The 24,984-nt window shown below is 50.0% G+C and overlaps 1 protein-coding gene across 1 annotated transcript in view; it reads left to right on the top strand.

Moving 5' to 3' along the window:
* Nucleotides 1-3,163: 3,163 nt before the first annotated feature.
* The window catches only part of HPN (hepsin), a 47,417-nt gene continuing 25,596 nt past the window's right edge, over nucleotides 3,164-24,984 (top strand). The window contains exons 1-3 of the mRNA XM_077841658.1: nucleotides 3,164-3,181; nucleotides 3,557-3,623; nucleotides 3,878-3,927. Coding sequence (XP_077697784.1) covers nucleotides 3,164-3,181; nucleotides 3,557-3,623; nucleotides 3,878-3,927 — 135 coding nt within the window. The remainder of the gene's footprint in view (nucleotides 3,182-3,556; nucleotides 3,624-3,877; nucleotides 3,928-24,984) is intronic.

Here is a 24,984-nt window from a genome sequence, read left to right as displayed (position 1 = left end):
ATGAGCTCGGCTTTATCTTTGTTCTGCCAGCAGCCTCCAGATGGTGCTGTTACAATTTGCCCTTAGTGTGCAAGCAACTGTTCAGGGTTTGGAAGAAATGTGTTTTTCACTCATTTTTGCACTTTAGTTCTCACCGGGGTGCTTGCTGCCTCAATCCCTCAGTCTGTGGAGAGTTATTTGCCCCCTGGGAACCCGGCCTTGGTGGTTTCTGCTGAGAGTCCCTACAGAGGGAGTTCCCTGGATGCTGTTTACGACCACGTCTGTCCAGGACTGGTGCACGTACAGCAAACGCGCAAGTTGCACTGAGAATATACCCAGCCTCCATGGTGCTAGTTTCTCCTCCTTCAGGTGACTGACCTACAAAGCCCTGGATTCTGCTCCCACTCCCCAGAGGGGCAGCAATATTCCCGTGTTTGTGCAGCGCCTAGCACACTTGGGTGCTTGCCCAGGCTTGGCTCTCAGCACTACTACAGTGCAAATAATAACTAATAATTAACCTACAAGATCCTCTATTTAAAATTTCAATTACTCCTTCATCCAAACACCATATAACCCAGTTACCAGCTGCAGAAGATGCTGCACGGGAACAGCTCCCCTGGCATTGAGATGCAGCCTCCTCTGGGGTGGAGCAACCGGGAAACAGCCGCACATAACACCAGGCAGGGATGGCTCAGCCAGGGCTAAGATGCAGCCGCCTCTGGGGCAGGGCAACTGGGTAAGAGCCACACATAATACCACACAGGGATGACTCACCGGGTGCTGAGATGCAGCTGCCTCTGGCACAGGACAGCCGAGGAGCAGTTGCACATAATGCCCCATGTGGATAGCTCACCCAGCGCTAAGATGCAGCCACCTCTGGGGTGGGGCAACTGATACTAAACTAAGAGCAACACCTTCCATTTCAATTTAATCTGCTTTGAGACTCTAAACACAGACTCTTTCCCAAAACACACACACACACACACAATATCATGGAAGTTCCCGGGAGTGTGCGATCTCAGGAGCACAGCACTTACCCTGGTCCTGGGGCTGCGTTAGACACTGGGAGCCCCTTCCGATCTCACCGAGGACAGTAACCAGGGAGGCAGTGGGCTACGGCAGAGAGACAAACATCCCTGCTCAAGTATTTGTAACCCACGAGCCTGTGTGCTGGGCTGGCAGGGGCTGGGGCTCAGGGGAGGAAAAGGAACTGTGATAAAGACTTCCTGGCTCTTAATGGCACCAGTCCTGATCTTCACATGTCAAGAGAAGCCAGTGGTGAGAGGCGGGGAGTGGGGAGACCAGACCAGGACCCAGGACTCCTGGGTTCTATTCTCAGCTCTCAGAGCAGAGTGGGGTCTCGTGGTTACAGTGGCAGGCTAGGATCTAGGATTCCTGGATTCTATCCCAGTTCTAGGAGGCGAGTGGGGTCTAAAGGTTAGTGTGTGTGTGGGGTGGGTGGGTAAAATCATGGAGCAGGTCCTTAAGGAATCAATTCTGAAGCACTTAGAGGAGAGGAAAGGGATCAGGAACAGTCAGCATGGATTGACCAAGGGCAAGTCATGCCTGACTAATCTAATTGCCTTCTATGACAAGATAACTGGCTCTGTGGATGAAGGGAAAGCAGTGGACGTGTTGTTCCTTGACTTTAGCAAAGCTTTTGACACGGTCTCCCACAGTATTCTTGCCAGCAAGTTAAAGAAGTATGGGCTGGATGAATGGACTATAAGGTGGATAGAAAGTTGGCTAGATTGTCAGGCTCAACGGGTAGTGATCAATGGCTCCATGTCTAGTTGGCAGCCGGTGTCAAGTGGAGTGCCTCAAGGGTTGGTCCTGGGGCCGGTTTTGTTCAATATCTTCATAAATGATCTGGAGGATAGTGTGGATTGCACCCTCAGCAAGTTTGCAGATGACACTAAACTGGGAGGAGAGGTAGAGACGCTGGAGGGTAGGGATAGGATACAGAGGGCCCTAGACAAATTAGAGGATTGGGCCAAAAGAAATCTGATGAGGTTCAACAAGGACAAGTGCAGAGTCCTGCACTTAGGATGGAAGAATCCCATGCACCGCTACAGACTAGTGACCGAATGGCTCGGCAGCAGTTCTGCAGAAAAGGACCTAGGGGTTACAGTGGACGAGAAGCTGGATATGAATCAACAGTGTGCCCTTGTTGCCAAGAAGGCCAATGGCATTTTGGGCTGTATAAGTAGGGGCATTGCCAGCAGATCGAGGGACGTGATCATTCCCCTCTATTCGACATTGGTGAGGCCTCATCTGGAGTACTGTGTCCAGTTTTGGGCCCCAAACTACAAGAAGGATGTGGAAAAATTGGAAAGAGTCCAGCGGAGGGCAACAAAAATGATCAGGGGACTGGAACACATGACTTATGAAGAAAGGCTGAGGGAACTGGGATGGTTTAGTCTGTAGAAGAGAAGAATGAGGGGGGATTTGATAGCTGCTTTCAACTACCTGGAAGGGGGTTCCAAAGAGGATGGATCTAGACTGTTCTCAGTGGTAGCTGACAGAACAAGGAGTGATGGTCTCAAGTTGCAGTGGGGGAGGTTTAGGTTGGATATTAGGAAAAACTTTTTCACTAGGAGCGTGGTGAAGCACTGGAATGGGTTACCTAGGGAGGTGGTGGAATCTCCTTCCTTAGAAGTTTTTAAGGTCAGGCTTGACAAAGCCCTGGCTGGGATGATTTAGTTGGGGATTGGTCCTGCTTTGAGCAGGGGGTTGGACTAGATGACCTCCTGAGGTCCCTTCCAACCCTGATATTCTATGATTCTATGTCTTCAGAGGCAGAGTAGTTAATAGAACCCAGGCGTTCTGCTCCCAGCCGCTCCCCCTGCTCTGACCCACCAGACCCCACTCCTGCCAGCCAGGGCTGGGGATAGAACCCAGGAGTCCTGGCTCCCCACTACCCCCGCTATCACCCACTAGCTCCCACTCCCCGCCCAGAGCACGTGTATGCAGACAGACAGAGACACACAGAGCCCCACCTTCATAACACCCTGTGCCCAGAAGAGGGGTATGGGGTGGGGGAAATACCCCAATGATTTGTCTGTCGCAGATTCCCCAGTGATGGGGTGAGTCGCTATTGATGACTCAGCACCTGGCCAGTGAATGAATCCTGCCCCATCCATGGACCCTGCCCCACTGATTCGCCTGCCTGCCCGTCACCCCGATGGGTAACAGCTTCATTGTCAGTGCGTGGAGCATAGATAGATACATAGATTCCCACCCAGTGGCCCCAGGGACATGCCGGCCACTTCCGGGAGCTGCAAGGAGCCAGGGCGGGCAGGGAGCCTGCCTTAGCCCCACCAACCAGACTTTTGCACAGCAACCCTCGGAGACAGGCGTTCCCACCTCCACAACAGACCCACCTTCAGCCAGGGGAGCTCCGGGGCACAGAGTCTGGGGGATCTGGATGCAGCCAACCTCTGGGGGGGGCCGCTGGGAAACAGCCTCACATAACGCTGCATGGGGAGGGTTCGTTCGGCATTGAGATGCGGCCCGCTCTGGGGCGGGGCAGCTGGGGAACACGGACACCTCACTGTGTCTGCATATCCCTTTGTAGACCGTCGTGTTGCTGAATCTGTACCGGAACCCCCAGAACACAGCCCAGCTGGCAGACGGCTCGCACTGTGAGTACCCGATACCCCCTCCTGGCGCAGCTGCATGGGACACTGTCTGGGGAAGTGCTCAGCCTCCCAGCCCTTCCTGTCCCTTAACGCCCTGGTTGGGCCTCTATTCATGAGCCTCGGCTCTGCCTTGCTTGTGAGGAAGCTCGCAGCCTCCGGAGACGCCCCTCACTCCTGGCGACAGGAGGCACGGGGGGTACTGCATGCAGTTTTCCCATTGTCCGACAGCAGAGTGAGTCTGTGTCTCTCTCCTCCAGGTCATGTCAGCGATGTGGAAGTGCAGGAGCATTACAACAATTTCTTTGAGGTGAGTCACTGAAAGTGGGCTGGGAATAAAACCCAGGAGTCCTGGCTCTCAGCCCCCTTCCCCGCTCCCAGCTCTCTAACCACTAGGCACCACTCCTATCCCAGAGCTAGGATAGAACCCAGGAGTCCTGACTCCCAGCTCCCCCTGCCCCTTCCCCACCAGACCCCACTCCCCTCCCAGAGCTGGGAACAGAAGCCAGAAATCCTGACTGCACCTCACACCAGGCAACCCATCCTTATGTGGCATCGCTGTGCAGCTGTTCCCCACCTGCCCTGCCCCAGAGGTGGCTGCATCCCAGGGCTGGGCAAGCTGTTTCTGTGCATCGTTATGTGTGGCTGTTCCCCAGCTGCCCTGCCCCAGAGGAGGCTGCATCCCAGGGCTGGGTGAGCCAACAGATAATCTGCTGCTCTTCACATTACACTGAGCTACTTCCAGCAAATCACTGCTACCTTTTCCAGGTTCGCTTTTACAAGCTGTACTAGCCAACAATCCATCAAAAATCTACCCCTTCCTTCCTCAGACAGGGCTTTAACCTGACCATCCACTTTAATCTGCTCCTGAGAAACATTTTCCTGACCAATGAGTTTTTTCTGTGCTTGATCTAATTTCAGAGAGTCACTTCTGAGACAGCAGACAGACATTCAGCAACTTCATTCACAGACAAACTGCTTTTTTGCACAGACAAACAGCTACTTCCAAAAGACAAACTTTTGGCAAAACCCTCCATAGACACAGCCTCAGGATTAATCCTCCCCTGTGCCTGGTTTATGTTAATTTGACTGAACATAATTTTAATATCATTTCCCATCATAAGATCCTTAAGGATTGTGTTTTTCACTCCCACAATTATGGTGCCATCAAATCCCTTCCATGTAAGGCGGATTTTAGCCAAAGGCACCCTGACAAAATACTCAGATAAGGCTACAACAGTTACACTTTCACCTGGCAAATAATCTTCCTCCCTGACAAGACTTGCTTTAACCAAAGTAATATCTGCTGTGGGGTCCCTCCATGCCATACACCTTACTCCATTCACTTCTGCACTGCTAACAAACTCTATATTATTTCCCCCGTATTTAGCTTTAATATGAGTTTTAAGGTCAAATTCTCCAGAGACAACAGAAACAGCATTTGTACACAGGGCACCAGTGCTGGGCTCTGTTGGCTTGCCTGTGAGTTTATAATAACAGGATTAAGCATTTACTGGGTTTGGGGTTTTATTTTTTACGTTTGGATGCTCTGGTTTGATGTGCCCAGGTGTACCACACAAATGACATACCACTTGGAGTAGGAGTTTTTCTGCTCTGGGCCCCCATGGGCTTTTCTCACAGAAGTGGGACTGGTCCCACTTTTAAATCCTCCTCGCCTCTTAAACTGGGGAGAATGGTGATTAACTTTCCCCTGGGGTTTACACCCTTCTCGAGCCCTATTTTGAGTATGGGCATCCGCAATCTCTGCGGCCTGCAGGACTGACTCAGGGTCCCTATCACACACAGCTGCTCTCCCCTGGTTAGGCACAACGTCTAAGAACTGTTCCACAGTTATTAAATTCAGCAGTTTTTCAAAGCTCCCTTGTGCTTTCGCTCCCACAACCCACTTTTTAAGAAAACCCATCAGCTTATGAGCACATTCCACAAAAGTTCAATCATTAGACATTCTAAACTTTCCAAATTTAATTCTGTAAGAATCAGGAGTAACCTTGAACCGCCTTAACACAGAATCTTTAAACAGCTCATAATCTAAGGCTTCTTGTTCCCCCAATTCATTAAATACCTCCCTGGCTTTTCCAGTCAGTCTGCTCATCAGGACAGGCATTCGCTGACCATCGGGGATCTTGTGCAGCTTGCAGAGGCGTTCAAAGGTTGACAAAAACTCCTCTATATCCTCAGTATCGTTGTAAATACTTCCCCAGTTTTTCTCCTGGTGGTGGGGAACTGGAGCACCAGGCGGTGGGGACTTTCTCTGCTCTTCCAATACTCATAGCTGAAGTCTGGCAGTCTCCTGTTGCATCTGGTGAGCCTTCTCCTCAGCAGCTATACGCGCCATGTGCCTTCTAGGAGCCTTTTCCTCCAATTCAGCCGTTCTCTCAGCAGCTTCTCTCTATCTTTCAGCGGCCCTTTCCTTAGTGCAAGGGGACTGTTGCCCCCTTACTAACAGTCAGTGGGGGTGTTTTAGTTGCTAGCTCCCAGTACTAAAAAGGGGGGAAGGGTCGATGGGGAATCAGGACCCTGAGACCGACAGTCCCCAGGGGCAATGGGGAGAGGCCAATGCTCCAGGTCAGCCTGAATGACAGGGCGAGCAGGCTAATCAGGGAGTCAGGAGGCCAGGGAGGTCCCGTCCTCGTCCTCCCTGTGAGCTGGATTTGCCTGGGTCAGACAGAGTGGGGCCGAGCTCAGGAGAGAGCAGGGGCCCAAGCGAAGCTGGGGAGCAGAGCTGGGTCGGATCCAGAGGAACCAGAAAAGCAGCCCAGAGAGAGCAGACCCTGTCCTGGGAGCACAGCTGCAGCCCCAAAGGCAGAGGCCCAGCCCAGAGAGAGCAGACCCTGTCCTGGGAGCAGAGCTGTAGCAACCAGAGTCCGAGGGGCCAGAGAAGCAGCCCAGGAAGCAGGTCAGTGCTGGGAGCAGAGTCACAGAAGCAGCCTGCGGAGCAGACCTGTCCTGGGAGCAGAGCTGCAGCAACCAGAGCCAGAGGGGCCAGAGAAGCAGCCCAGGGAGCTGGAGGCAGCAGCAGCAGCCGTGCTGAGGCAGAGCGGTGGAGCTGGGGCTGGAGCAGTCCGGAGCTGAGTGCGGTGAGCAGCTGGGGAAACCGAGGGGGACCCTGGGCAGTGGGCCCAGCACAGGGAGACGCCTCAGCCAAGAGGCTCTGCAGGCCAGGCTTGGATCGTAACCCCGACAGGGCGGGGGCGACACTGGGAAGAAGGGTCCTACCACTTAGAGCCTGAGAGCGTGTGGCCACCACCAGAGCGAGTGTCCAACCCACAGCATCCCTGCAGCACAGCCAGGGCCTGAGAAGAAGGCCTGGGACTTAAGAGGAACAGACTGTGAACTGCCCTGATGTTCCAGAGACACTGTTTGTGATGTTCCCTGCCACAGAGCGGGGTGATGTGTTTCCTTTAACCTTTCCCATTATTCCTTATTCTTTTAAAAATTAATTGTTGATTAGATAACTTACAAGTTAAAGCAAATGCATGTAATGGTCAGTGGGTCAGAGAAGTGCCCAGCGCTGAGAGAGTACCCCAGAGTGGGGACACCCTAGCCCCTGTCCTAGGTGACCACAGCAGGGTTGGGGGTTGAGCCCCCCAGGAATCCTGGGCCCAGCCTTGTTGGGGTTGCGAGGATTCTGCCAGACAGGAGAGTGGAAGGGGAGTCCTCAAGGGCAGGGAGGCCACTGGGTAAAGGAAGTGGGAGCGAGGACTCAGATCCTTTCGCTAGCGCAGTTCACCGGGGTAGTACAGAAACCAGGAAAGTTCCCCACAAGAGCGGAACTGTTCCCCCACTTACATTAGCTTCCTGTTCCAGATCAGCTGTCTTCTGCTTTTCCAGCAATCGAAGATCTGCTAGTTTCTGTTCATGCTCAAGTTGCAGTTTATTTGCTGCCTTTTGCATTCTAATTCCTTTTGCAGTTTCTGTAGTACCAGGTAGGGGCTGTGCTCCTGCTTTCTGATCACTGGCCATTAACAGATCTCTCAGTTCTTGGTTTGTAGCTTTCTTTTTAAAGCTGCTCACAAATTTTCTGAACACAAATCTTCCAGGGCTTTTTTTTGTCAAGGCCCTCATATGCTCTCTGCTCACCCATTGCAACTGCTCTTTAACCAGCCAAACTCTCAATACCAAAATTCCAATTTGGATAGCGTGCAGTTCTGATCCAAAGCTTAATTGATCTGGTTCTGTGGATCCTAGCACGACTACGCAACTGTAACAAAGCGGCCTTTGGTGGGACGCTACTGAGAGTATCACTTCAGGACAAATTGTTTAGAGCAGGGCAGCCACAGCACAAGGCTGGGGTTCCTTTACTTCAAACCCGCCAAACAGAGAGAACTTCAGTTTTACCCCACTGGCTAACCAGAAGTCATACAAGCAATTCCCTCAGACACTCCAGTTTCCCAGGATCACCACCAGTGCCACTCCTTATGGGGATGACTGGTTATGAAAACCAATACCCCAGTGAAAGAAGAAAGGTTCTCCCAATCCCAAAGGACCAAGCCCCACACCCAGGTCAATATACCAATCAGATCTTACCCACAAATCACACTGTTGCCAATCCTTTAGAATCTAAAATCCAAAGATTTATTCATAAAAAGAAAGAAATATAGATGAGCGCAAGAGTTGGTTAAATGGAATCAATTACATACAGTCATGGCAAAGTTTTTGGTTCAGGCTTGTAGCAGTGATGGAATAAACTGCAGGTTCAAATCAAGTCTCTGGAGAACATCCACAGCTGGGATGGGTCATTCAGTCCATTGTTCAGAGCTTCAGTTTGTAGCAAAGTTCCTCCAGAGGTAAGGAGCAGGACTGAAGACAAGATGGAGGAGATGCAGCTGCCTTTTCTAGTCACTTGGCATGCGGCCTGTGCTTCCTTTGTTCCAAAAACAAGCTACCCAGCACATGGTTTGGAAAAACCTTAGAGTTCTGTCCATAGGCATGTGCCTGCATGTCTTGCTGAGTTACAACGTGTATCTGCCTTCTCTCAATGGGTCAGTTGTATAGCTGATGGTCCTTAATGGGCCATCAAGCAGGCTAGGCAGTGCTGACCCCAAATTGTCTGGGGTATCACCCAGAAGCACAGCACAAGTTTGATATACAGACAGTATCGAGCCAATACTTATAACTTTAAAAACAAAAATGATACATGCATACAGTCAGCATAATCATAACTAGCAGATCATAACCTTTTCATGGACACCCCACTTGACCTCCTTTGTACAAGATTTGGTGCCACTGTTGGGGACACTGGGCATGGCCACTAGGTAACTCGAGGGGATGGAAGACCACGAGTGTCAATGAAGCCCCCTCGCACTAGGCCCAAGTGACCTTGGCCCCCCCACCCGGGGGCACTCGCAACAGTCATGCTGAGGATTTTGCAACAACATGCTGCAAGCGCAGACTGTCTGAAACTGAACAAGGCCAGACAGGGCAGATATGGTAAAACAATGCTGAACAAAACAACTCCATATACAGTTTAACAGATGGTACAAAGAAAAAGGGCACTAGCTGGTAACTGGATTGGCTGGCTATATGGATACTTAGGGCAGCTTGCTACTGGATAAGTATGTTGAAGAAAGGATGTATAAAAGTCTGTGTAACTTCCTGCTCTGTGTACAGGATTTGAGGTGAATATCTCCCTGTACCACTTGAAGCTTCAAATAAACTTTTCCGCTTCTCTACCCCATTGTGATTATTGGGCAACGCATACCTGGCAACGAACCCTGCTGTTGCTTGCCTCGGGCACTCTGCGCCGGCAACAGCTTTTGGCGTCCCTGGGTGGGCTCGAGGCTGCTATTTAGCCTTCCTGGACCCCTCCCAGCGGTTGAGGATTACGGCGACAACCAACGCCCAGTGCACGCCAGTGAGTTCATCAGGGGCCTTGGAGGAGACGCGATTTGATCGACCCCGGAGGGCACAACGGTGCAACGCACTCATATAGTGGAGAAGCAGCTGCGGGCGACGGTGGGGAACCGGTACCTTGGATAAGGTAGGAACCTCTTGAACTCTGGATTGTATGCTCTGTTGGAACCTGGGGACGCCCTGTAGGCATGGGACAGGGACAGAGCTCGGGAGGTAGGGCACAGTGTACGCCCTTAGAGTGTATCCTAGCAAACTGGAAGGTATTTGGTTCGGATCCGATGACTAAGAGTCAATTAAAACAATTCTGTACAGTTGACTGGCCTCAATATCAACTAGAGGACCAGGAGCGGTGGCCACCGGGAGGGTCAATTAATTACAACACGATCCTCCAGTTACTCCTGTTTTGTCAGAGAACAAGGAAATGGAATGAACATATGTATGCACTTTTGTTTCTGGCTTTATGTACTCGACCAGATATTTTACAGCGCTGTAATCTGACTCCGACTGGTTTGGTAGCAGCTACTGTTAGTCCCCAGACCCCCACCCCCACCCCCACTGCAATGGCAGAGCCGGTGTCCCCTTTGGCCCCCACACCCCCACCTTATAAGGGTAGGATGCCTCGGGTTACAGAGATTGCCCCCTCGGTGGGATTCTATCCTTTGATTACCAAGACTGTTGTGGCTTGCCCAGGGGCACACGGACGTCAGGCTACCACCATGCAAGTTTACACCCGTGTGCCATTCAATCCAATAGACCTAGCAGCTTTTAAAACACAGGCTGGGGAATTCTCCACAAACCCAAGATGGTTTATTTCAGTCTTCGAGGGGTGCCTCAGTAGTCACAAGCCAGATTGGGACGACTGTAATATCCTCCTGAGAACCCTGTTGTCTGAGGTGGAGCGGGATCAGGTTACAGCTAAGGCAAGGGGAGCATCAGCTTTCAAGCGAAAGAAAGGAAGCTATCTGTCAAGTCCTTACCCCAAACACTTGTAAAGGGCTCAGAGTTTTTCTGGGTATGGCAGGCTTTTGCAGAATCTGGATCCCAGAGTTTGGACTGTGGGCTAAACCATTATATGACTGTGTCAAGGGAACGGATCACGACCCCTTTCACTGGTCCCCAGGAGCCGACAGGGCATTTAAAATCTTAAAAAGGAAGCTGATGGAAGCTCCAGCCCTGGGTCTGCCGGATCTCTCTAAGCCATTTCAATTGTATATACACGAACGAAAAGGGGTGGCCCTGGGAGTGTTAACCCAGTTGTTGGGGACCTGGAAACGTCCCATGGCTTATTTTTCTAAGCAACTGGATCAGGTTGCAAAGGGTTGGCCGGCATGTTTACGGGCAGCCGCAGCTACTGCCCTAGTGCTTGAGGAAGCCGAGAAGCTAACTTTGGGAGGGGTTATGCAAATCTATACTCCCCATATGGTCTGAGCCTTATTGGATACAAAGCGAGGGCTCTGGCTCACCCAGGCTCAGATTGCTCGGTACCAGGCTAAGCTGTTAGAGAACTCTGAAGTCACCTTACAGCCTTGCCCCTCCCTTAACCCAGCCACCCTCTTGCCAGAAACAGAGGAACAGAAACATGACTGTTTAGAGATCATAGATGCCCAGTACTCCAGCCGTCCGGATTTAAAGGATGTACCCCTCCCAAATGCAGATTATGAGTGGTACACTGATGGTAGCAGTACTGTAATAGATGGGCAAAGGAGGGCGGGTTATGCTGTTGTGACCCTCCATGACATTGTGGAAGCTGAAGGTTTGCCCGCAGGGACCTCTGCCCAGTTTGCCGAACTAGTAGCCCTGACCCGTGCACTCGAACTGTCAAAAGGAAAGCGGGTCAACATTTTTACCGATTCAAAATATGCTTTTGGGGTGCTACATGCTCATGCTGGCCTATGGAAGCAAAGGGGAATGCTGACAGCCCAAGGCTCCCCAGTCAAGTACGGACCCCAAATCTGCCGGCTCCTAGAAGCCGTACAACTTCCCTCGGAAGTGGCGGTGGTACACTGTAAAGCCCATCAAAGGGAAGATCAAGATGTGGCCAGGGGTATCGCCCGGGCAAATAGAGAGGCTAAGCATGCTGCCACCCTGCCATCCCCTCAGACTGAGAACGCCCATATGCATGCCCTTATCCCATCAGTAGGGGAGCTTCCAACCCCTCAGTACTCTGGGGAGGAGAGACAGCTAACCGACAGACTCAGTCTCCGGGAAAAGGAGGGACCGCTCCATTCCCCGGAAGGGAAGGTCCTCTTACCAAAGGACCTAATCCGGCCACTGCTGCAGAAACTACATCAAACCACTCACACTGGTAGGGAAGCACTTATCCAACTAATGGGAAGATACTTTATCACTTCCTGACTCCGACCCCTGGCCGCCCAGGTACAAGCGGACTGCTTAGTCTGCCAAAAGAATAACCCCCGACCGGGACATCCTGTGCCACCAGCTGCCCTGGAACCCACTCCGGGCCCCGGACAAGTGTGGCAAATAGATTTTACTGAGTTTCCCCGGACCCAAGGGTTCAAATATCTCCTTGTCTTAGTGGATCGGTTCAGCGGATGGCCAGACGCCTTCCCATGCCGTAACTGCACTCCCAGAACAGTGGCCCTCAAGTTTGTTAAGGAGATCATTCCTCGCTTTGGACTCCCCCTGTGGATGGAATCTGACAATGGGACACACTTCACATCAAAAATCATTCAAAGCATCTCACATGCCTTACAGATCCCCTGGAAACTCCATACGCCCTGGAGACTGCAAGCCAGTGGTGTAGTGGAGCGTACCAATCAGACCCTTAAACGACCTCTCTCAAAAGTGCACCAAGAAGCCTCCCTACGGTGGCCTGATGCTTTGCCCCTTGTCCTGCTCTGTGTCCGCGTTCTCCCGAAGGGTAGATTAGGGCTTAGTCCCTTTGAAATTATGTTTGGAAGGGCATGGCCTGTGAAAGGCACACCGGTTCTATCAGGGGAATGGGAGTTGGGTAATGGTTTTTTGTCTCAGTATATGTGTTCCCTGTCTGCTGTTCTCTTGTCTCTTCACATGTATACTAAGGATTCCCAGCCTCTGCCTTTGGACTCTCCCGTCAACTCCGTGCTAGTTCGTACCTGGAAAGACGAGCCTCTCCAGGAAAAGTGGAAAGGACCCTATACCGTCCTGCTGATCTCCCATACGGCGGCAAAGGTCGAGGGACACAAAAACTGGATCCATCACTCTCATCTGAAGGCAGTACCCGCCCCCTCGTCAGCACAACAGTGGACCGTCCAGCCTGCTGACTCCTCATCTAGTGACAATCTCAGGCTAAAGCTACTCTTTAAGAGACACAAATAGGGGGCACCTTAACACCAAAATGGGCCAACCCAGGTACTGGAGACCCTGGGCTGGGAAGACTCTGGTAATAATTAATTGGGTAACATTGTTATTCTCTGTATTGATATTTCCAAACTGTGCATATCGGGAGCATAACTCCTTTGTTTCGCTTGCACACCATGTTGCTACTTTAACAAACCAGACTGATTGCTGGGTATGTGCTCTGACTCCACTGTCCCCCAAAACAGGAATGCCCCTTGACATGCTGCCCTTGACCCTAGCAGAATTAGCCGCCACCAAAGAGCAGGAAAGAACGGACTCGCCGTTCTGGAACAAGACCTCTTTGCAGCAAGCCACTTGCCAGGACCAGGAGTACTCAGCTGCAGTACTCACTGAGGAAGTGTTATGTTTTACCTGAAACCAATCTGATCACTATGGGCGTCCTGTGGGAAAGAGCTTCTGTGTTATTACACAGTGGACTGATGGGTATGACCAAGAGGGGAGGTCAGCAGTGTGGGTGTAATGGTTCCTCCCCTTTTGGGGAAACTCTTACGAATAATCTTACCACAAAAGGAGGGTTTGGAAACATAACTTGCCGCCCAGTTAATATCTCCAATGTAGCAAGCCAATGGTGGGTTTGTAGTGGTCCCTATGGCGAGTGTAATTTGAATGGCACAATTAGAAACACTCCCACTTGTACCCAATCAGGAGGATGGGAAGCCCCCTTTGGGGCATATGAACTGTTTGGAAAAGCAGCCTTAAATATCCCAGAAATCCCCTTAAGAAACAGTCCTTACTGGGCCCTATAGGGTCACTATTTCGTATGTGGCCGAAAGGCTTACCAGGTGCTGCCAGCCAATTGGACAGGTAGCTGTTATATAGCTCATGGAATCATAGAATATCAGGGTTGGAAGGGACCTCAGGAGATCATCTAGTCCAACCCCCTGCGCAAAGCAGGACCAATCCCCAATTTTTGCCCTAGATCCCAAATGGCCCCCTCAAGGATTGAGCTCACAACCCTGGGTTTAGCAGGCCAATGCTCAAACCACTGAGCTATCTTTCCCCCCCGAGATGTTCCTCATCTTTCCATAACTACCACACTGCCCAAAGGAAAGATTAGAAATGCCCGAGATACCTCTGTTGAGTCACGAGAAGAGACCCTGTGGCGACTAACTGCGGCATTGGAGGGCAATATAAAGAATCCCCTCACAACCGAAAAGCTTGTAGGGTGCTCTGTACTGGGAATAGCACCACTGTTTACCGGGCCAGCCATGGCATGCATAGGCCGCTATACTGTAAGGCTGCAAATGGTACTTGAGAAAGTTGCCTTCCAGTTAGAGGACTCAATTAGTGATTTAGGGTCAGCAGTAAAAACATTAAATAAAGAGGTACAGCAGTTCAGGACGTTTTCCTTCCAAAACAGGCTAGCTTTGGACTATCTCTTGGCATCCCAATGCGGGGTTTGTGCCCTCGTTGGGCCCCGATGTTGTGTATATGTAAATGATAGCAGTTATGAGATCTATGACAAGGTGGTACAGGCTGAGGCCCATGCCCGAGCTGGAGCACAGGTTCTCTATATTGCCCCCCGAGAGCGATTGGTTGCAAACCTTGTTTTCAGGCTGGGGTTTGTCGTTTTGGCTTGGTGGTTTATTTAGCCTGTTATTGAAACTTCTCTTTCCTGTATTGCTTGTATTAATGGTATTATGCTGTGCAGTCTCATGTGTCAGGGCCCTTTTGCAAAATTTAATAAGTCATTCTCTTCAGGGCTATCACAAAGTGCTTATGCAAAGTCCTATTGTAAAGAAATAAGTAGCCCAAGTGAGAAAACTCAGAGCCAAGGCTGTTGAGTGTTCTCAAAGGAGGGAGTTGTTGGGGACACTAGGCGGGGACACTAGGTAACTTGAGGGGATGGAAGACCACGAGTGTCAATGAAGCCCCCTCACACTAGGCCCAAGTGACCTTGGCCCCCCCCCCAGAGGCACTCGCAACAGTCATGCTGAGGATTTTGCAACAACATGTTGCAAGCGCAGACTGTCTGAAACTGGACAGACAGGGCAGATATGGCAAAACAATGCTGAACAAAACAACTCCATATATAGTTTAACAGATGGTACAAAGAAAAAGGGCACTAGCTGGTATACTGGATTGGCTGGCTGTATGGATGCTTAGGGCAGCTTGCTCCTGGATAAGTATGCTGAAGGAAAAAGGATGTATAAAAGTCTGTTGTCATAAAAATAAAGGGAAGGGTAAAACCCCTTTAAAATCCCTCCTGGCCAGAGGAAAAATCCTCTCACCTGTAAAGGGTTAAGAAGCTAAGGTAACCTAGCTGGCACCTGACCAAAATGACCAATGAGGAGACAAGATACTTTCAAAAGCTGGGAGGAGGGAGAAAACAAAGGGTCTGTGTCTGTCTGTGTGATGCTTTTGCCGTGGACAGAACAGGAATGGAGTCTTACAATTTAGTAAGTAATCTAGCTAGAGATTCGTTAGATTATGATTTCTTTAAATGGCTGAGAAAATAGCTGTGCTGAATAGAATGAATATTCCTGTCTGTAAAAAGAAAAGGAGTACTTGTGGCACCTTAGAGACTAACCAATTTATTTGAGCATGAGCTTTCGTGAGCTACAGCTCACTTCATCAGATGCATACCGTGGAAACTGCAGGAGACTTTATATATACACAGAGAATATGAAACAATACCTCCTCCCACCCCACTGTCCTGCTGGTAATAGCTTATCTAAAGTAATCTTCAGGTTAGGCCATTTCCAGCACAAATCCAGGTTTTCTAACCCTCCACCCCCCCACACAAACCCCCCACACAAATTCACTCTCCTGCTGGTGAGTGAATTTGTGTGTGGGGGGGGGTGGAGGGTTAGAAAACCTGGATTTGTGCTGGAAATGGCCTAACCTGAAGATTACTTTAGATAAGCTATTACCAGCAGGACAGTGGGGTGGGAGGAGGTATTGTTTCATATTCTCTGTGTATATATAAAGTCTGCTGCAGTTTCCACGGTATGCATCTGATGAAGTGAGCTGTAGCTCACGAAAGCTCATGCTCAAATAAATTGGTTAGTCTCTAAGGTGCCACAAGTACTCCTTTTCTTTTTGCGAATACAGACTAACACGGCTGTTACTCTGATTCCTGTCTGTGTGTCTTTTTTGTAACTTAAGGTTTTGCCTAGAGGGATTCTCTATGTTTTGAATCTAATTACCCTGTAAGGTATCTACTATCCTGATTTTACAGAGGTGATTCCTTTTCTACTTCTATTAAAAGTCTTCTTGTAAGAAAACTGAATGCTTTTTCATTGTTCTAAGATCCAAGGGTTTGGGTCTGTGATCATCTATGCAAATTGGTGAGGATTTTTACCAAACCTTCCCCAGGAAGTGGGGTGCAAGGGTTGGGAAGATTTTGGGGGGAAAGACGTGTCCAAACTCTGTTTTTTCAGGAACCCAGATAAAGTTTGGTGGTGGTAGTGGAAGTCCAAGGGCAAAGGGAAAAATAATTTGTACCTTGGGGAAGTTTTAACCTAAGCTGGTAAAAGTAAGCTTAGGAGGTTTTCATGCAGGTCCCCAGATCTGTACCCTAGAGTTCAGAGTGGGGAAGGAACCTTGACAGATAAGTATGCTGAAGAAAGGATGTATAAAAGTCTGTGTAACTTCCTGCTCGGTTTGCAGGATTTGAGATTAATGTCTCCCTGCACCACTTGAAGCTTCAAATAAACTTTTCCTCTTCTCAACCCCGTTGTGGTTATTGGACGACGCACGCCGGGCAACGAACCCTGCTGTTGCTTGCCTCGGGCACTCTGTGCTGGCAACACCACTATAGGACCTTGGTTGCAACAATGGTCTATATGGGCACAGTTCATATCAATAATGTCACACCTACCCATAGGAACCCTAACCCTAACTCCTAGTGCCCTACGCCTAGGAACCCTAACTATAGGCTGGGGAGCCCTACCCATATGAACCGTAACACTAACTCCAAGTGGCCTAGCCATACAACCCTAATCCTAGGGCAGTGAGTCCTAGCCATAGGAACCCTCAACCTAGAGCAGGGAGCCCTACCCATAGGAACCCTAACCCTAACTCCAGGTAGCCTACCCAAAGGAACCCTAAGTCTATGCTGGGAGCCCTATGTATAGGAACCCTAATGCTATGGGGGGGAGTCCTACCTATCGGATTCCTAACCCTAACTCTAAGTGACCTACCCATAGAAACCCTAACCCTATGGTGGGGACCCGTACCCATACTAACCCTAATCTTAGGGCAGAGAGCCCTAGCCATAGGAACCCTAACTCTAAGAGGGGAGCCCTCCCATAGGAACTCTTAACCTAGGTCAGGGAGCCTTATCCATAGGAACCTTAATCCTAATTCAAATTGGCCTACCCAAAGGAACCCTAACTCCAAGTTCCCCTGCAATAGGCACTGTAACACTAGGGTAGGGAGCCCTACCCATAGGTAACCTAACCCTAAATACAAGTGGCCTACCCATAAGAACCCTAATCCTAGGGCGGGGAGCCCTACCTATAGGAACCTAACCCTAACTCCAAGTGGCCTACACATAGGAACCCTAACCCTTAGTCCAGGAGCCCTATGTATAGGAACCCTAATGCTACGGTGGGGAACCCTACCCATAGGAACCCTAACAATAATTCCAAGTGTCCTACATATAGGAACCCTAATGCTATGGTGGGGAGGGAGGGGGAGCCCTACCCATAGGAACTCTAACCCTAACTCCAAGTGACCTACACAAAGGAACCCTAACCCTAGCTTGGGGAGCTCTAGAAATAGGAACCCTTGCCCTAGGTTGGGGAGCCCTACCCATGGGAACCCTAACTCTAACTCCAAGTGGCCTACCCATATGAATTCTAACCCTAGGGCGAGAAGCCCTAGCCATAGGAACCCTAACCCTAAGGTGGGGAGCCCTACACATAGGAACCCTAACCGTGGGGCTGGGAGCCCGAGCCATAGGAACCCTAATATTATGGTGGGGAACCCTACTGATAGTCATCTTAACGTTATCTCCAAGTGGCCTACCCATAGGAACCCTAACCCTAACTCCAAGTGGCCTACCCATAGGAAAACTAACCCTATGCCAGAGAGCCCTAGCCATAAGAACACTAACATTAGGGTGGGGAGCCCTACCCATAAGAACGCCAACCCTAACTCAAAGTGGTCTACCCATAGGAACCCTAACCCTGGGGTTGGGAGCCCACCCATAGGAGATGCCACCACAACCCTGACAAGTCGTCCCAATGGCTAATTCTCCTGCCTGTTAGAACCTGACGCCTTATTTCTAGTCTGAATTGTCCCCTTGAGCGGCCAGCCGTGAGGACCTGTTTCCTGTGCCAGCCGGGAAAGGCCAGCATTGAATGCTGGGTCCTTTAGTGGCACCGGCTGCCGGGGGAGGGATCCCCAGCATCCTGGGAAGGGACCTGTGCTGCAGAGGCTGTCCCCAGCGCACCAGCTTTCCAAAGGGCCAGAGAGAAGGGGCCATGAGGGCTCGGCAAAATGGAGCCAGTGACATCTCACCCCCACTCAGGACTTCAGCCCGGCCGGCAATGGGAAAGCAGCCCGCGCCCATGCCTGAGCTGAGAACCCGGGGTGCAGAGCTCTGCTGGGTTCAGAGAGAAGGGTCAGATGGAGACTTTGGGGCCAGGTCAATAGCTGGACAGGTTGCTTTAGCTCTGTGCTATGCCAGCCCCATCATCTTTAACCCCACCAGGGTGAAGAGATCCATGGTTTGGGTTTCCTGGTCTGCCTCCAGGGCTCTGAGCACAGAGCATCCTTCCTGCAATGGGACCGCGTAGGGAGAGTGCTCCGCGTCAGGTCTGCAATCCCAGGGCTAGGGAAATGGCCTGTTCCTGATGAACACTTGGGAGAAAAACACTCTGATAAAAACCCAGATGTTTCGCAGATGGGCTGAGAAAAGTCCCAACGCTTCATCCCAGGGGCTCCCAAGCCGCCTCCAGAACAACCAGGGAGTGCCAGGCGTCTCTAAGCTCAAATAGAAGCAGGAAACAAGCCTTTTTTGGAGCGGGGGAGTTTCCGGGCAGAAAAGAAAAGCACAAAAAAGGCATAATCCAAGTTTTCCTGTTATGGATCTCCCCCTTCCAGCCATAATAATAATTATAATAATTCCTAGCTCTTAGCAGCAGCAGCTCTCAAGGCCAAGGTCCCCAGCAGGTGAGTGGCAGGTCCTGGTCTATCTACTAGGGAACGCTGCCTCTTTTTACAAGGGGGACTGGGGCTCCAAGCCACTCAGCAGCTGGCAGAAGCAGCACGGTTGCCTTAGGCTTGTGAGGTTTAACCGGCCTGGGTTTCCCAGCCGTAGTCGGTGGCCTTTAGCCCAAGCTTCTGCATTACATCGAGTTCACCAGGAAGCAGAGGTTTAACAGTTGGGAACCCCACTCACTCCCGGCTCACGCTCTGGGCACCGGCTGGGAGTCTGTCATCCTGCCAGCCCCACTGCTCTCCACGGGGGCTCCCAGCTTTGACTAGAGCTGATTTCCTAGGGTAAAAAAAAGTCAAGGTAGGAAAGGGAATGGTGCCGTTCCCTTCTGCGGTGCGTGGGTCTGCACTGAGCCCTTTGCAGGAGCGTCAGCCAGCCTGGCCTGCATGCCTAGCTACGCACCCACGCACAGCGACCAGACGGACTTCCTCTGGGCCAGACAATACAACAATGGGAGGGATAGCTCAGTGGTTGGGAGGGATAGCTCAGTGGTTTGAGCATTGGCCTACTAAACCCAGAGTTGTCAGTTCAAACCTTGAGGGGGCCATTTAGGGATCTGGGGCAAAAATTGGGGATTGGTCCTGCTGTGAGCAGGGGGTTGGACTGGATGACCTCCTGAGGTCCCTTCCAACCCTGAGATTCTATGACAAGAAAAAGACACGGGCAACTTCAATTTAGCCCTGACTTGTCACTCACTGAGAGGCCCCATGAACTAGCGGGTGCTGTACTAAGATGGGACTCAGGACTCCAGGGTTCAACTACCAGTGTGGCCACAGTGTGACCTCAGCCAAGTTACTTCTTCCCCTCCCCCCACCTTGTGCCTCAGTTTCCCCTCAAAGACAGCTTCTGTCTCAGCTGTTCAGATTGCAAGTTCTTTGGGGGCAGGGACTGTCTCTCAGTCTGTCTGGGCAGCGCCTGGCACAACAAAGGGTCCCAAACTCAGCTGGGGCAGGGATGGTCTCTGGCTGTGTCTGGGCAGCATCTGGCACAACGGGGCCCTGATCTCAGCTGGGGCAGGGACTGTCTCTGGCTGCATCTGGCCATTTCAAATGAATGATGCAGATTTACTAAACTTAAATCTCCAGGCCATATCTGCACCATATCCGCAGCAAAGGAGAAAACAAAAGAGGTCTTATGGGGACCGTATTGGGAGGCTCAGGTCTTGGCATGCCCATCTGAGGAGCAAGAAAGGGATAGCTCAGTGGTTTGAGCAGTGGCCTGCTAAACCTGGGGTTGTGAGCTCAATCCTCGAGGGAGCCGTTTAGGGATTGGGGCAAAAAAAAAAAAATTGAGAATTGGTCCTATTTTGAGCAGCGGGTTGGACTAGATGACCCCCTGAAGTCCCTTCCAACCCTGAGATTCTATGATTTGGAGTTCAGCAGATATCCAAAATCTCAATCTGAAAATAAACAGCATCGTTAATGGAATAGGTAAGGCAGTCAAAACTGGAGGAGGCGTTACCAGCCGATTGCTGGATCAACATGCAATTACCAAGGGTTCAATTCAATTGCTCAAGGGTTCAGCCACCTAAATTCTACTGTCCTGTCAATTATTAACAGCATGGAAAAGAACGAGGACGGGTGCACTGACACTGGCCTGTGGTGATTAGAGTAATTGAAATCATAAATCAAAGCTTATTACTATTAAAATGAGACGATTGGCCCCGAATCCTGGCCCGCACAGCCATTTCAAAACAGACAGGAGCAAGGGGTAAATAATATTGTGCCAGTGTTTTTACAATTTGCTACGTTTGGTAAGGTTTCAAGTTTGGATCATAATGACAGTCAAAGCCTTCAGATCATGATGGCCATCCCAAGGTGGATGCGAGATCCAGTCAAAGTTTACTATGCCAACAGGGTGGGAACTTTGGTAACTAATACTGACGTACAGCATGATCCCATGGTGCGCCTAGTAACTGACACTGGCTTAAAAATTAATCAGGCTTGTTGTACAAAACATAATGGATGATGGCTGTATGAATGCTGCAACAACACAAAAAGAGACTTGGCCTTCCTGGCATAGGCGCTGACTTCCCTTCTTTCCCGTGGGTGCTTGACTCCCTCCTCTGCCCCTGGCCCCGGCCCCACTCCACCCCTTCCATGAGATCCCGCCCCTACCCCGCCCCTTTTCCACCCCTTCCCCAAAGTCCCCACCCCAACTCCGCCCCCTCCCTGCCAATATTCCAACTCCTTCCCCAAATCCCCGCCCCGGCCGCGCCTCCTCCCCACCTCCTCTCCTGAGCGCGCCACATTCCCGCTCCTCCCCCGCTCTCAGAGCGTACTAACGCTGCCAAACAACTGTTTGGCAGCGGCCGGGCAGGAAACATTGGGAGGTAGGTGGAGGATCGGGGACACGGCAAGCTCAAGGGAGGAGGAGACAGTGGGGCAGGGGAGCTTGGCTCCCGGTGGGTGCAGAGCACCCACTAATTTTTGGCTGTGGGTGCTCCAGCCCCGGAGCACCCATGGAGTTGGTGCCTCTGCTTACTGGTACAAAAAGAATTAGTCAATGAGGTAGAATGAATACAAGATGGGTATGTGCTCTGGGATATTCCAGTTTTTCTACACATGGAAACATTTGTCCTGGAATCAATACAGGATTTTGTGTGCAAGTCACTAGCACAGTCCAAATCGGAACCCAGGCCTTTTGGCCAGCAAGGACTGTCAGCACTCGATATTGTTACTCCTCCTGGCAACCTAGAACATTTATTGATTGAATTGTTTCCCCCAGTGGAGCAATTACAGTTGGACATACATGAGTTGGTGGCAAGAACTAAAGAAGCCTTAATACCCACAGCTCTTCTTATCCAATAGAAGAAGTAGAAGGCGTGCAAACAGGAAACAACTTGGTGGGCATTCCCAGAGGATGTTACTCGACACCCAAGCATCCAAACACTTCGTGTAACACTGCTGGGAATACAAGCCATAACGGTAATTGCACTGATGGGAATGTGTTGCTACATGCAATGACAAACCAAAAAAGCCAAATTACAACACCTGGTTAAAAACCAAACCAACAAACAAAACTAGCTATCGACACTGCCATAGTAAAGAATAATCTTTATAAGAAATAATCAAATGCTTATTAATGTTTTAAAAGAAAATGCTTGAATTTATACAGTTTGTAAGGGCTGTTGGACATCTGTATACTTTAATACTCTGCAGCATGTGTTAAACCAAATGTGTCCTATAAAAATGTATAAGGTACAAACATAAACAAATATGCATATTATAATCCTGACCAAAGCCCATATCATCAACCACCAACAAAGTATAAAGGACTCCTTATGTCACTCACAGATTACACCCCATGCCTCAGTCATGGTCCCTGGAAAACTCATGTAGCAGGTCCCAAGGAATCCATTTTGAAACACTTGGAGGAGAGGAAGGTGATCAGGAAGTCAACATGGAATCACCAAGGGCAAGTCATGCCTGACCAACCTGATTGCCTTCTATGAGATAACTGGCTCTGCGGATATGGGGAAAGTGGTGGATGTGTTATTCCTTGACTTTAGCAAAACTTTTGATACGGTCTCCCACAGTATTCTTGCCAGCAAGTTTAAAAAGTATGGCTTGGATGAATGGACTATAAGGTGGAGAGAAAGCTGGCTAGATTGTCAGGCTCAACGGGTAGTGATCAATGGCTCGATGTCTAGTTGGCAGCTGGTATCAAGTGGAGTGCCCCAGGAGTCTATTCTCGGGCCAGTTTTGTTCAATATCTTCATTAATGATCTGGAGGATGGTGTGGATTGCACCCTCAGCAAGTTCGTGGATGACACTAAGCTGGGGGGAGAGGTAGATATGCTGGAGGGTAGGGATAAGGTCCAGAGTGACCTAGATAAATTGGAGGATTGGGCCAAAAGAAATCTGATGAGGTTCAACAAGGACAAGTGCAGAGTCCTGCACTTAGGATGGAAGAATCCCATGTGCTGCTACAGGCTGGGGACAGACTGGCTAAGTGGCAGTTCTGTAGAAAAGGGCCTGGGGATTACAGTGGACGAGAAGCTGGATATGAGTCAGCAGTGTGCCCTTGGAATGGGTTATCTAGGGAGGTGGTGGAATCTCCTTCCTTAGAGGTTTTTAAGGCCCAGCTTGACAAAGCCCTGGCTGGGATGATTTAGTTGGGGTTGGTCCTGCTTTGAGCAGGGGGTGGGACTAGGTGACCTCCTGAGGTCTCTTCCAACCCTGATCTTCTATGATTCTATGCATGTGTGAATGGAAAAGTAAGGTGGTCACATAACAGTGTTTAGTCCACTGGGCCATCTTCAGTCCATGCATTATGTTTTTCTGGGACGATGGGTAAACATCCTCTGCATAAAAAGACAAAAAGTAGGGGAATGCAGTAGGAAGAGAGCCTGAGACATAAGCCCTTGTATCAGAGGCCTGGTATGAGGCAGGACCTGCTCACAGAATCTCTCAAGAACAGGGCTGATATTGCAGAAATACACATTGCTAAGAAGTGCTAGGCACAGAGCACTCATGGAAACACAGCCTGATATCAAGTGGTACAAGAACATCCCAATATCAAGGATGGTACAAAAACATTCCCCAAGAGTAACAGGAACACACTGGCCCCTCCTTAAAAAATAAGGTCAGGATGACAGTATGCAATAGAAATGTTCTGATCAAACCAACATCTACATGGTGATGCTTAATAACTAGCCACGGCAGGGGGCAGTGACTATGTCAGAAGCAGTATGTAACTTGTTTGTATCAGGGTATAAAGATGTATCTCAGAGGGAGTATCTTTGTCCAGCCAAAGGCGGAATGAAAAGTCCCACCATTCACTGAGCTGTCCATTGTCACATGCATACAAGTTTTAGTTAATTAATGATCTGGATGATGGGATGGATTGCACGTAGAGTCTGCCAGGTGCTAGTACCATGCTTTGTTGACAATAAACCTGGCCTGGTCCCTTCGTACCTTAACGGAACTTGTGGTCATTGGGTGGTTCGCTCGAGGTCTGCTGTGCCGGCTGTCTGCGCAGAGCTGGGGCAGCACACACGGAGAATGCACACATGCAGCCAAATATCTGACAACAGCATCTGTGCAGCACTCAGTGCAGTGGGGGCATCTGATCTATGTTGGGGTCTGTGCAGCACCCGGCACAATGAAGCTCTGATCTCGGTCGGGGTCTGTGCAGCTCCTGGTGCAATGGGGCCCTGATCTCAGTTAGGGGTCTGTGCAGTGCCTGTGTCAAGGTTCCTTCCCCACTCTGAACTCTAGGGTACAGATGTGGGGACTTGCATGAAACCCCCCCAAGCTTATTTTTACCAGCTTAGGTTAAAACTTCCCCAAGCTACAAACTATTTTACCTTTTGCCCTTGGACTTTATTGTGCCATCACCAAGCGTCTAACAAATATATAACAGGGAAAGAGCCCGCTTGGAAACGTCTTTCCCCCCAAAATCCTCCCCAAACTCTACACCCCCTTTCGTGGGGAAGGCTTGATAAAAATCCTCACCAATTTGCATAAGTGAACACAGACCCAAACCCTTGGATCTTAAGAACAATGAAAAAAGCCATCAGGTTCTTAAAAGAAGAATTTTAATTGAAGAAAAAGTAAAAGAATCACCTCTGTAAAATCAGGATGATAAATACCTTACAGGGTAATCAGATTCAAAACATAGAGAATCCCTCTAGGCAAAACCTTAAGTTACAAAAAGACACAAAAACAGGAATATACATTCCATTCAGCACAGGTTTTTTTATCAGCCATTTAAACAAAACAGATTCTAACGCATATCTAATTAGATTACTTATTAAGTTCTAAGACTCCATTCCTGTTCTGTTCCTGACCAAAAACATCCCACAGACAGAGAGACCCTTTGTTTCTCCCCCCTCCAGCTTTGAAAGTATCTTGTCTCCTCATTGGTCATTTTGGTCAGATGCCAGCGAAGTTATCCTAGCTTCTTAACCCTTTACGGGTGAAAGGGTTTTTCCTCTGGCCAGGAGGGATTTTAAAGGTG

Source organism: Eretmochelys imbricata, chromosome 24, assembly GCF_965152235.1.
Source record: "Eretmochelys imbricata isolate rEreImb1 chromosome 24, rEreImb1.hap1, whole genome shotgun sequence".
Lineage (NCBI taxonomy): Eukaryota > Metazoa > Chordata > Testudines > Cheloniidae > Eretmochelys > Eretmochelys imbricata.
Note: the sequence above shows the minus strand (reverse complement) of the source record. Positions and strands in the feature narration are given on the sequence as shown.